Here is a 13,934-nt window from a genome sequence, read left to right as displayed (position 1 = left end):
TCAAAAACCTAGATTACGGAAAGTTGGTTATTATACTAAATGTGACTAATGCTTGCGCATAGGTGTGGTTGATTACATTTAACATTATCATGGAATGCTGCATAGCAGGTCAAAGCTTTGGTTACCAGATGCAGGAAGTTATTTTCAGGACCACACCTTTCCTTCTGCCTGCTAATAGGAAAACTGGCATCAGTTTAGATTTATCATCAGTTTGAGGGGGTTACTGTTAGAACTGAATTAATGGTATTGCAACAAATGCAGTAAAGACAATATTTATGTAAAAAGTCTCCAAGAATTATGGATGAAGAAGGATCTTCATTTTTGGAAACAGGACACTCCGGCATAGTTGAAATCGTTGTCCAGCCTAATTGCAACCAAATCTACTGACATTCCAATGAAGCATGCAGCTTCTCCAGTCTATACGTGTAACTGAAGTCCTTCATCCCTGGATGCATTCTTGTAAACCTTTTCTGCACCCTCTTCAAAGCCTTTGCGTGCTTCTGAAAGTGCAATATTTAATAAAGGTACTTCAGGTTGTTCCCCTTAGAGCAGAGAAGATTGAGAGGACATTTGATGAACGTGTTCAAAATTATGAGGGGGTCTAGAGAGAATAGGGAGAAATTTTTCCTGTTGGCGGAAGGGTTGAGAACCAGAGGACACCGATTTAAGGTGACTGGCAGAAGAACCAACAGTGACACGAGGAAAATATTTTTTTTTTTGCAGCGAGTGGTTAGGATCTGGAATGAAGTGCCTGAGACTTGTACTGGAGTCAGATTCAACCATGCCTTTGAAAAGGGAATTGGATAAGCACCTGAAGAGAGAGAGATTGCAGGGCTACTGGGAAAGGATGGAGTGGGATGAGCTGAGTTGAACTTGCAGAAAGTTGGCATGGACACGATGGGCCGAACGGCCTCTTTCTGTGCAGTAACCATTCTATGATTCTATGTCAAATGTTTCCCATAGAAAAGCATTACTAGAGGTAAACCGTATTCGTTAAGGGATCTCCTTTTTGTTAAATGTGATTATACTATTCTGTTTAGATATTTTGGGACTTTTTCTGCTCCTATCAGCCAAGTGCACTTTATATAGATTAAATCCAGCTCAGCATGTGGCAGATGTTAGTCTTACCAATAATTTTTGTTTGTGAAATTTATCTTACTGGAGAATCTGTAGTTGAATGACATGAAATAAAATCCATTGTCATTGAGCCAATTTTACAGTTGATGTTGTAGTATAAAACTGCATGAACTGTGTTTTGCACACCAAATATTGCAGTAAATTCAAGTTTAATGTTACTGTTAAACTATTCCTGATCCACAGTCTGCCCCTTGGTGACATAAGCCAAATCTCAGGATGTTAGGATCCACATGTATGCTGATGACACCCCATTCTACTTCACCAGCACTGCTCTTGACCCTCTGCTGCCTCTTTATTGTCAGACTGCTTGTCCAGCAGCCAGTCCTGGATAAGTTGCAGTTTCCTCCAATTAAACGTTGTCCTCAATAAAACTTTTATTCTCTTCGGTCGCAGTTAATCCGCCTGGTATTAGCCCGATCTTCGTTCCCACAAGTCTTGGGTAAAGAGTATTTCATGGTTTAGCCATTTTTAAAATTCATTTTATGGGATATGGGTATCACTGGCAAGGACAGCATTTATTGTCCATCCCTAATTGCCTTTGAACAGGTGGTGGTGAGCCGCCTTCTTGAACCGCTGCAGTCCATGTCGGGTAGGTACACCACAGTGCTGCTGGGAAGGGAATTCCAGGATTTTGACCCAATGACAGTGAAGGAACGGTGATGTAATTCCAAGTCAGGATGGTGTGTGGCTTGGAGGGGAACATGCATCTGCTGCCCTTGTCCTTCTAGGTGATAGTAGTTGATGGTTTGGAAGATGCTGTCTGATGAGCCTTGATGCCTTTCTGCAGTGCATCTTGTAGATAGTACACACTGCTGGCACTGTGCGTCGGTGGTGGAGGGAGTGAATGTTGAAGGTGGAGGATGGGGTGCCAGACAAGCAGGCTGCTTTGTCTTGGGTGGTGTCGAGCTTCTTGAGTGTTGTTGGAGCTGCACCCATCCAGGCAAGTGGAGAATATTCCATCACACTCCTGACTTGTGCCTTGTAGATGGTGGACAGGCTTTGGGAAGTCAGGAGGTGAGTTACGCGCTGCAGGATTCCTAGCCTTTGACCTGCTCTTGTAGCCATGGTAATTATCTGGCTACTCCAGCTCAGTGTCTGTTCAATGGTAACCCCCCCCAAGTGATTGTAATGCCATTGAATGTCAAGGGGCAATGGTTAGATTCTTTCTTGTTTGATATGGTCATTGCCTGGCATGAATATAACATTCATGCCACACTAGTCCCAGGCAATGACAATGTCCAATAAGGCAGAATCTAACCATCCCCCCTTGACATTCGCTGGCACACACTCTCTCTCCCCCTCGCTCACTCACTCACACTCACACACACTCTCGCTCTCGCTCTGTCTGTCTGTCTCTGTCCCTCCCTCCCCCCCCCCCCCCTCCCCCTTTGGTCCATCTTGGGGGGCCACTCTCTCCTCCCCCAATTCTCCCCCCTCCCCTACTCAAGCACCCTAACACCCCTCTTCCCCCTCCGCCCCCTGCCTTCTCTGTTCCAAGGAGAACAACCCCAGCCGACCCAATCATTCGTTCTAGCTGCCTTTTTCCTGTCCTGGCAACATCCTCGTAAATCTCCCCTGTACCCTCTCTAGTGCAATTACATCCTTTCTATAATGACTTGACCAGAACTGAACACAGTCCTCAAGTTGTGGCCTAACCAATGAGTTATACAGTTCCAGCATAACCACCCTGCTCTTATAGTCTATACCTCAGCTAATAAAGGAAAGGATTCCATATGCCATCTTAACCATCTTATTAACCTGTCCAGCTACCTTCAGGGATCTGTGGACATTCACTTCAAGGTCCCTCACTTCCTCTACACTCCCAGTATTTTCGCATTAATCATGTATTCCTTTGCCTTGTTTGACCTCCCCAAATGCATCATCTCACACTTCTCTGGGTTGTATTTAATTTGCCACTTCTCTGCCCATCTGACCAGACCATCAATATCTTCATGCAGCCTACAGCTATCCTCCTTGCTATCTAACACATGTCCAACCTTTGTATCGTCTGCAAAATGCTTGATCATGCCCCCTACATTTACGTCCAAATTGTTAATATATGCCACAAAAAGCAGGGGACCCAGTACTGAGCCCTACAGAACGCCACTGGAAATGGCCCTCCAGTCACAAACACACCCGTCAACAATTACCCTTTGTTTCCTGCCAGAGTCCATTTTGTATCCACCTTGCTGCAATTCCCTGGATCTCATGGGATTTTATTTTTTTAACCAGTCTGCCATGTGGGACCTTGTCAAAAACCTTGCTAAAATCCATGTAGACCACATCAACTGCACTACCCTCATCTATCTTCCTTGTTACTTCTTCAAAAAATTCCATCAAGTTGGTCAAACAAGGGCTTCCCTTAACAAATCCATGCTGACTATCCTTGATTAACTCTAAGTGACAAGTTTAGCCTGTCTCTCAATAGGTTTCAATAATTTGACCACAATTGTGGTTAGACTGACTGGCCTGTAATTATTCGATCTATGCATTGCTCCCTTTTTAAACAGAGGTACAACATTATCAGTTCTCCAATCCTCCGGCACCGCACTTGTATCCAGTTAGGACTGGAAAATGATGGTCAAATCTTCCGCTATTTCCTCTCTCGCTTCTTTTAACAGCCTGGGGTACATTTCATCCAGCCCTGGTGATTTATCAACTTTCAAGGATGCTAATCCCAATACTTCCTCTCTCGCTATGTTTATCACATCCAATGCTTCACACTCCTCCTCCTTAACTACAATATCTGTGACGTCCCCCTCTTTTGTGAACTATGTTTGGAAAGTCAGTGTGTCTGCAGTTTACCTAATCAGGAGATTATTATATCCTCTTGACAAAACCTGATGTTTTTCAGCAGAGTGTTCAAGTATTAATGGCATCAGGTGATGTGAAACGGAGAAAAAAAACAAATAGTCTTAAATAGAAAACTTGCTCACTCTACTTGTCAAAAGTTTAAAATCCTGATAAAAGATGCAGTGTGACTGATGAAGGGTATGCGAGTTGTTACAGCCAGGTGAGAAAGGTGTCTCAGGGTCCCTCTCAGCCTTCACCTGTTCTTACCGTAACCGGGTTTAATTTTAAACACACCATGTTTTTAGCTCCCCCTTGGTGAATCTTTGTTCACTGCTTTCCAATTATAAGGCAAAGAAACCAGCACAAACAGTCTTTCTTAGGTTTAAAGATGAAAAGTTGAAATTTATTAAACTTAAAGTTAAATTCTAATTTGATTAACGCCGACGGATACACGACGTGTCCAAGCTAGCGTGCATACGCGATACACAACACAAATAGAGACTGAAAAGGGAAAAAAAATAAAGTGGAAAAATTTAAGGCAATATCTGAAGAGTTTTTGTTACGGTTCTTCCAGCTCACTGTAGCGTCCTTGATTGTAGGTAGATCTTTTCGTTGGGGCCCATTATTCTCCTTAAACCTAGTCCGCAGTAGGAGACTTTTCTCTCTCGGGGTTCATGCATCTTCTGTGGATTCAGATGCTTGTGAGAAAGAAATGGGAGCAGACGGGAGAGATCTTCTCAATCCAGGAGCAAACAGTCTTTCAGTTCAAACTGGTTGTACAATTCAGAAAAACCCAGGGTGCCAAGCAGGTTAGTCATGTGACTAACTGGTCTGACCACGTCTTGGATTACAGCAGTCTCTGGAATGTTTCTCTTACACACAGTACCTGGTGATCAAGGTCCATTGTGGGTTGAATGTGTCAGGGAATGGTCCTTTGTCCTTCCAATCACCGTCTGTTAATATGCAAATGTCTTTTCCAGCCACGGCTGATCTGTTTAACAAGTCCTTTCTTCACTCCAGTAATAGTTTAAAATCAATGTTCATGACAAAATTAATGTGCCTCATTCTTGGCAGGTGGGGCCTAGCATGACTGAGCCTATTAGAAGAGATTCATGAGAAATGTTATATCAGTAAAAATATATCGGCGAACACCACTATATCCGATTGTAAACGTTCCATTGGCCCATAAATTTAACAAGGTAGTTGCCATGGATCTAAAGGTATGGGACAAAGACGGGCATATTTTCATTCTGTTTTGTAGACTTGGCGACTGGATTTAGTCTTTCTGTAATAAACTTAGGAGGATAAAAGGGTTATTATGGACAAAATCATGGAGAAATGGATAGGACCGGACCTGGGACACCAGCAAAGTTTCTGACCTATAATGGAGGGGAATTTGCCAGTGATGGATTCAGAGACATGTGAAAACATGAACATCATGGTCATGAAATGGACTCTGAAAGGAATTAGGCGGTGACTGATGAAATACTGCATAAAGGTTTAGCACATCAGCCAGATTGCAGGTTGACAGACATCCTGGCATGGGTAATTCACACAAAGAATTCACCCCAGATCGTTGGAGGTGTAGTCCCTAACCATTAGTCTATGACTGAAATCCCAAATTTCCTTCTGTGCTGTGTAATTGTCCTCCTGCTCTAGAAGGTACTACATCCAGGCTTGGGCTGATAAGTGGCAAGTAACATTCGTGCCACACAAGTGCTGGGCAATGACCATCTCAAACAAGAGAGAATCTAGCCATCTCCCCTTAATGATCAATGGCATTACCATTGCTGAATCCCCCACTATCAACATTCTGGGGGTTACCATTGACCAGAAACTGTACTGGACCAGCCACGTAAATCATGTGGCTGCAAGAGCAGGTCAGAGGCTGGGAATTCTGCAGTGAGTAACTCACCCCCTGACTCCTCCAATGCCTGTCCACCATCTACAAGGCACAAGTCAGGAGTGTGATGAAATACTCTCCACTTGCCTGGATGGGTGGAGCTCCAACAACTGTCAAGAAGCTCAACGCCATCCAGGTGAAAGACGGCTGCTTGATTGTCACCCCTTCCACCACCTTCAACATTCACTCTCTTCACCGGCGCACAGTGGCAGCAGTGTGTACCATCTTCAAGTTGCACTGCAGCAACTCACCAAGGCTTCTTCGACAGCACCTTCCAAATCCGCGACCTCTACCACATAGAAGGGCAAGGGCAGCAAATGCATTGGAACACTACCACCTGCATGTTCCCCTTCAAGCTGCACACCATCCTGACTTGGAACTATATTGTTGTTCCTTCACTGTCACTGGGTCAAAATCCTGGAACTCCCTTCCTAACAGCACTGTTGGTGTACCTACACCCCGAGGAGACTGCAGCAGTTCAAGAAGGCGGCTCACCACCACCTTCTCAAGGGCAATTAGGGGTGGGCATTAAATGGTGGCCTAGCCAGCGACGCCCACAGCCCATGAATGAATTAAAAAAAAAAAAATTGTTAGCTGATTTTGGTGTTTTAATATTGGTGTGTAAAATTTGTTCTGGTTTAATCTTCCTTTTTCCCTTCCATCTAAAAGATGTTGGGTCTTTCTTGGGCATCAAGCTCATTCCTTCAACAGATTCGGTACAATTTTCTGTTTTATGAACTCTCCTCAACTAGCTTGGTCTTTTGATGATGAATAAACAAACATGAATTTTTAAAGGAGGATAAAGCTCTGATTTCACCATGACTATAATCTCCCCTCCTGCCAATAATCTTGAGGAAATGCATTACTTTAAGGAAAGTATCATGTCCTTTCTAGTAAAAAGCAAGTTCAAGCTTAATCTCCTGACACATGATTTGACGGAGTTCCTCGATAGTATAGCAAGACTAAGCTTTAAAATTAGCATTTTACATCATGTCTTTCAATTTTTTTGCATGCTTTACTTGACTTTACCTGGATAATTTGGTAAGTGTGGATTCTCTTGCTGTGTATAATCTACATTAGTTAACGACAATTATGATAGCTGCATAACCTTTATTGATGTGCTCTTTTGCCATGTTAGATCAAGTATTTCAAACCATTATTTTAACTCAAACGTCAGTATTTGCACTAATATAGTATTTGCTGTATTGGTAGTTTGGACAGTGTAGGTGATCATGGTGTTACAATGAGTTGATGTTGGCCAGTATTGGGCATATATAAAGTATCTTTAAATACTTATTTTGGAATTTTGATAAATGTTAAGATTAATCTATACTTCATTTTTTCTCTTTAAATTTTCAAAGTTTTGGGACTAAAATGATAAGCACTTTAGACTTTAAAATACGGTAGGTGGGTTAAAAATAAAAAAACACTGATAGTTGCTAATGCTGGTTTAAGATCTTAATTCCCACAAATTGCTTCATGTTTTGAAATTTGTAGTATCCATTTTAGTTGGCATACACAATTTCTCTTCAAAATGCTTAAAAACATTGCCAGTAGGTTACTAAAATCTAGAGCTCTCTCCAGATAGTTACAAGAATTGTAATGTTTTAGGAATAGCAATGTTAGTTGTTCTGCATATCTTAAGCTGTAGAAATAATTTTTCTTTTATACAAATTTCATGTTTCTTTAAAAGAAAAGTTGAAGTGGCACTGCACCACAAATATGATAATGTTTCAAGTGGTGTAACGTTCTACCTTATAAATTACAAAGGTCAATATTGTAAAGTATTTATTGTATTGTCTATGTTCTGTTGCATTGGTGCAGTACGGTAAGTGATGGGAGCACTTGACCAGAGAATACTGCATTAAAGGGCCACCATTTTCCACTGAGCTGATCAGAATGTTGGCAATTAAGTTTCTTTTTGTGGGTTTAAAATATATGCAGATCAAGCTAGCAGGAATAATAGATTTTTAAAATGAATATTGGGAAATGTCCCATATTTGATATAAATTTACTGAAGCTAAACAAAATCTTGTGCTTCAAAAATCTGTGAAGTCCTGTAGGTAAACTGCAATGCTGGTTCTGAATAGTCTTGTTCCTTGCCTTCCAAAGTAAACTTCATAAAAAAACTGGTAATTTATAAGGCAGCATTTACCCATTTAGTGCTCTGATGAGTTTCTCCTAGTGCTATTGATACAATGGATACTTCGTATTATATTTTATGGAGAATGGCTTTAGATGCTTGGTTACTCGGAGCACATTTTGGGCAAACTTGTTCCTAGATTTTTGTTGGGCATCACGTGTGGGCAAGATTTTTTTTTGAAAAGCTGGTCTGTTAAACTTGGTTCTCTGTCAGGAAGGTTCATCTGTAAGAATCCTTAATGAAAAATGTAATATTAAAGTGTCAGTGTAAATTTATTTTAGTTCGAAGCTGGTTTGTTTTGCCGGCAACAAAGTTTGCTGTTGCAAATAATGATAGGTACAAAAAGGCACCAAACTCCAATTTGAGAAAAGACCTTAAATTTACTATTAAGGACCTGTTATACTGCCAGTGTTGCAGCAGTGATACAGGTTCAACTTTGCAAAGATTCAACACTGTCAGTATAAGTGGGGAGTGTTGTGTTGATCGTATTTAGCAGGTGGTTTGAAGCCACCTGGAAAGGTAGTCTCTTACTTCACTGGCTGCAGTAAATCCACAACCGATGTGAAGCAAACTTTAACAAGATCAGAGTGGTCTATGAATTTTTACAGCTTTATTTTAAAGCTTTTAATTGTAGCAAACAGATGACTGGTTTATCAGCCTTTCGCCAATATTTATTTAGTTGGTTTTTGGATGCTGGTGAGTGGAGCAATGTGGTGCCAGCTGTACAACTTCACTGCACCACTCCAACTAGCTGCAGGTCATACTGATGTTTGTGCTGTAACAGTGCGATTAATGTTAGATTGTCTCAAATTGAGGATTAATGTATTTTAATGCAGTCAGTGTAAGTTGTCTAGTAATGTTTTTTCTCTCCTTTTAGCAACAGCTGTCACAACTACATAAGGAGAAGCAGGAAATTCTGAAGAATTTGGCACTTTATTACTTCACATTTGTGGATGTCATGGAATTTAAGGTAGTAATACTATTAAATGTGCAGATTAGTTTAAATTGCAGTATGTAAAGGCCTTCTGAGTTTTGAATTATTCGACCCCATGTGAAGCTCTTGTGACCAAATTGCTCATGTCAAAATAATGCCTCAACTGATGGCTAACTTAAATATTGAACATCGGCCCTCCCTAATCATCTAGGCTCAGTAGCAAGGGGTAGCACCTTACCCTACTTGGTCGGAAAACTGAACCTAGCTGTTATTGTGGAATTATTCTCCATATTTTGGGTGTTGCCCTCAATGATTGGAGATCATATTGCTGTTCAGTTAACTGATTTGCAGTTCTGTTTTCTGGATTTTGTTTACAAATAGTTCAAACTTTAGGATTTAAGAGCTGGACTCCCAAATAGATACGACTTTCTCTTTTTTTAAAATTATAGGACCATATCCCTCACCTCAGGAATACTTTACATGGGCAAAGGATATTAATATGTGAAACAGATTTAAATATTGCTCATTTATATTTCCCCCAACATTTAATTCTCAAATGGTTCTGATGAGTCTGCCTTAATCATGTAAATTGCTTGTCTATACTTCTGTTGGCATTGCTCCTTTTCCTTCCATTTACCAATTGTTCACTGCTCTGTTCTCTTATCAACTAGTTCGTGCCCAGCTTCTAACTTTGCTCAATGAGACCTGCATGTTAGGTCCATACAGCTCCGACTCCCTCTCAGTTTCTTCATAAAATTAGGGCATGCTATTGAGGGGTGGGGTTATTCCTGTCACCCATGCACTATTTAAAGAACTTGCTTGGACATGGATGCAGTTCCAGTCATTATTGTGTAAGCTTCCGACTGCAGTAGATCAAAGAGTTTATCAATTTTGCCATTTATTTGCTAATAAAACTTTATCCTATTACTAATTTGAAATTAGCCAATTTCTCCTTGGAAAAAGTAATAGTAAATTTCAGCTAATCTTTCATGCATCTTGCACTCTGATGGTTTTATCTTTACTCCTCCTTATGCCCTATTTGGTGAGTCCCTGCGCCTACACTATTTTGCTAGCTCAATTTCCCATTCCTGCCTTTTGTGTCTGGCTGGACATGTCCTATTCAGTTTGTTGTGGCTGCGTGGCCATATTCTATTTGTCCTGGTTTGGGGTAGCTGTGGAATTATTTTTTCTCCCTTTGTGCCCATGCATTCTTATCTGGGCTGGGATCATTTTGTACTTGCCACCATCATATTCTGCTGTTGCACAACGTATAATTGATTTCATGCTGTTTTCTGCTGCCCTGAACTTGTTATCCTTTGGAGTTCTCTGTGCTTTTTCTTTTCATTATGAATAATACTACCAATAATAATGTCACATAATTGTATAAATGGTTTCTTCAATAGGATCATGTGAGTGAACTGCTGAACACTATTGACGCTTGTCAAGTTTTTTTTGATATTGTAAGTATTTTCAAAAATTTATAGTAATTTTCACGAGATATCAAATTTGCAATATTTTTGTATTGATTTTTTTCTTGCATTTTTCTTTTTGTTTGTCTCCCATCCAGACTGTCAACTTTGATTTAACCAAAAATTACTTAGACTTAGTTGTAACCTACACAACACTAATGATAATGGTGTCTCGGATTGAAGAACGGAAGGCAATAGTCGGCCTGTACAATTATGCTCATGAAATGCTGCATGGAGCTAGGTGAGCATTAATCTAATCTATCCATTTTGTATGGGTGTAACTGATGTTTATTTTTAGCAGTTTAGAGAACAGCTGTTAAGTATTCTTAATACTTCGAGTTAAGTATTCTTAATACTTCGAGTAAGATCTTTTAAAAATATGATTTGAATGACATGGGCTCTTAAATTATTGATCAGTAGTAAATTGGATTTAAAATGCAAATGATTTGCATGATTATTTAAGGAATGTATTTGGCAATACCAATTTAATTATTGACATGTTTAAATATTGCATTTGTCATGCTCTTATTTATTCTGTGTTTGTATGTCTTGAATGCAATGGAATGCACAGTGCATGTCACATTCCCGACCTCGCATTAAATGTGGGTATATGGAACTAGGTATGGAGTACCAATGACCATACGAATTAGGAACAGGAGTAGGCCTTATTTATGCTGAAACTCGATGTTGCTATCGAGCTTGATTTTTGCAAGTGTGTATGGTGATTAGTGAAGTTTCAATTCTTAATTTAAAACAGTTCAGCTAAATATCTATTATATGATAAATATTTGTTGTGATATGTGTACATGCAGTTTTGAAGCGATAATATTAGCATCTGCAATTAATATGTGAAGGCGGAGGTGGCAGATACTGGGTGAAACACTGGTATTTTGGTCAGGAATCTTGCGAATAGCTTAAATTTGCAGTTGTACTGTCATGTTATCTGACTCCCCAGTCTGATTTATTTTGGTGACTCCAAATTTGCTGCTTGTTCAGTTTATAATGCTAAAAATTGGATAAATGATAACTTTCTGACGAATAAATTAAGATAATGGTTTGTACCCAAATGCAAAATAATTGTCATGCTATATACTGACATTCTTTAAACAGTCTCCATACACTGTTGGCGCAAAACTTAGTTTGATTGAAAAATCCATGTGCATAGTAGCAAGATACCTGTTTGGGGCGGCACAGTGGCGCAGTGGTTAGCACCGCAGCCTCACAGCTCCAGCGACCCGGGTTCAATTCTGGGTACTGCCTGTGTGGAGTTTGCAAGTTCTCCCTGTGTCTGCGTGGGTTTCCTCCGGGTGCTCCGGTTTCCTCCCACATGGCAAAGACTTGTAGGTTGATAGGTAAATTGGCCATTATAAATTGTCCCTAGTATAGGTAGGTGGTAGGGAAATATAGGGACAGGTGGGGATGTGGTAGGAATATGGAATTAGTATAGGATTAGTATAAATGGGAGGTTGATGGTCGGCACAGACTCGGTGGGCCGAAGGGCCTGTTTCAGTGCTGTATCTCTAAATAAAAAATAAAAAACTCACTTTCTATAAAGCTCTGGGACCTATACCATTGCATCAGTTTTTTTTTCCCTTCTCGTTGCATCGTTGAATATTGAATTGTACAAAGTATCAGTCTTCTCAAAGTACAGTGGTAGATTAGATTGATCCTCATTGCTTTTCATAGTTTGCAAATGGCTGTTTCCAAAACAGGCCAGGCAGTGTTTTCATTGTCAGATGTTATTCAAAAAGTTGTGGTGGCTGGGGGAGGGGTTGGGTATGTTTTGGGGATCGTTGGGGAAGAAGGCGGATGAGGGTAAAGCATTGGATGTGGTGTATATGGATTTCCGTAAGGCGTTTGATAAGGTTCCCCACGGTAGGCTATTGCAGAAAATACGGAAGTATGGGGTTGAAGGTGATTTAGAGCTTTGGATCAGAAATTGGCTAGCTGAAAGAAGACAGGGTGGTGGTTGATGGCAAATGTTTATCCTGGAGTTTAGTTACTAGTAGTGTACCGCAAGGATCTGTTTTGAGCCACTGCTGTTTGTCATTTTTATAAATGACCTGGAAGAGGGTGTAGAAGGGTGGGTTAGTAAGTTTGCGGATGACACTAAGGTCGGTGGAGTTGTGGATAGTGCCGAAGGATGTTGTAGGGTACAGAGGGACATAGATAGGCTGCAGAGCTGGGCTGAGAGATGGCAAATGGAGTTTAATGCGGAAAAGTGTGAGGTGATTCACTTTGGAAGGAGTAACAGGAATGCAGAGTACTGGGCTAATGGGGAAGATTCTTGGTAGTGTAGATGAACAGAGAGATCTTGGTGTCCAGGTACATAAATCCCTGAAGGTTGCTACCCAGGTTAATAGGGCTGTTAAGAAGGCATATGGTGTGTTAGCTTTTATTAGTAGGGAGATCGAGTTTTGGAGCCACGAGGTCATGCTGCAGCTGTACAAAACTCTGGTGAGACCGCACCTGGAGTATTGCGTGCAGTTCTGGTCACCGCATTATAGGAAGGATGTGGAAGCTTTGGAAAGGGTGCAGAGGAGATTTACTAGGATGTTGCCTGGTATGGAGGGAAGGTCTTACGAGGAAAGGCTGAGGGACTTGAGGTTGTTTTCGTTGGAGAGAAGGAGGAGGAGAGGTGACTTAATAGAGACATATAAGATAATCAGAGGGTTAGATAGGGTGGATAGTGAGAGTCTTTTTCCTCGGATGGTGATGGCAAACACGAGGGGACATAGCTTTAAGTTGAGGGGTGATAGATATAGGACAGATGTCAGAGGTAGTTTCTTTACTCAGAGAGTAGTAGGGGCGTGGAACGCCCTGCCTGCAACAGTAGTAGACTCGCCAATTTTAAGGGCATTTAAGTGGTCATTGGATAGACATATGGATGAAAATGGAATAGTGTAGGTCAGATGGTTTCACAGGTCGGCGCAACATCGAGGGCCAAAGGGCCTGTACTGCGCTGTAATGTTCTAATTCTAATTCTAAAAGGCTGGTACTGTTCAGTGAGCCTGTAGAAAAAATAACAGCACAGTCCTGACCCTATTTGGACACTCGAGTAAAGCAAAGGCAAGTCGAGCCATAGAGTTATTTGCAGCACAGAAGGAGGCCATTCGGCCTGTCAAGTTTATGACGACTCTCCACAGAGCTATCCAGCCAGTCCCACCCCTACTCGATTCCTGTATCTCTGCAAGTCTATTTCTTGCAAGTGGCCATCCAACTTCCTCTTGAAATCATTGATCGTCTCTGCTTCCACCACTGTGTGGGCGGCAGGTTTCAGGTCATTACCACCCGCTGCATAAAAAAGTTCTTCTTCACATTCCCCCTGCATCTTTTGCCGAAAACTTTCAATCTGTGTCCCCTACTACTTGTTCCATCAGTTACTGGGAACAGCTTTTCCTTGTCTAAATTATCTAAGCCTGTCATAATCTTGTACACTTTTATTAAATCTCCTCTCAATCTCCTTTGTTCTAATGAGAGCAACCCCAGCTTTTCCAGCTGAACCTTGTAACTAAAATTCTCCATCCCAGAAACCATTCTGGTAAATCTTCTCTG

At 41.0% G+C, this 13,934-nt stretch overlaps 1 protein-coding gene across 2 annotated transcripts in view; it reads left to right on the top strand.

Moving 5' to 3' along the window:
- nckap1 (NCK-associated protein 1) overlaps positions 1-13,934 on the top strand; it is a 272,818-nt gene that overhangs the window by 91,327 nt on the left and 167,557 nt on the right. For both annotated transcript variants that reach the window (XM_068035570.1, XM_068035569.1), the window contains exons 3-5: positions 8,854-8,946; positions 10,314-10,370; positions 10,478-10,620. In XM_068035570.1, coding sequence (XP_067891671.1) covers positions 8,854-8,946; positions 10,314-10,370; positions 10,478-10,620 — 293 coding nt within the window. The remainder of the gene's footprint in view (positions 1-8,853; positions 8,947-10,313; positions 10,371-10,477; positions 10,621-13,934) is intronic.

This window comes from Heterodontus francisci, chromosome 7 (genome assembly GCF_036365525.1).
Source record: "Heterodontus francisci isolate sHetFra1 chromosome 7, sHetFra1.hap1, whole genome shotgun sequence".
Lineage (NCBI taxonomy): Eukaryota > Metazoa > Chordata > Chondrichthyes > Heterodontiformes > Heterodontidae > Heterodontus > Heterodontus francisci.
Note: the sequence above shows the minus strand (reverse complement) of the source record. Positions and strands in the feature narration are given on the sequence as shown.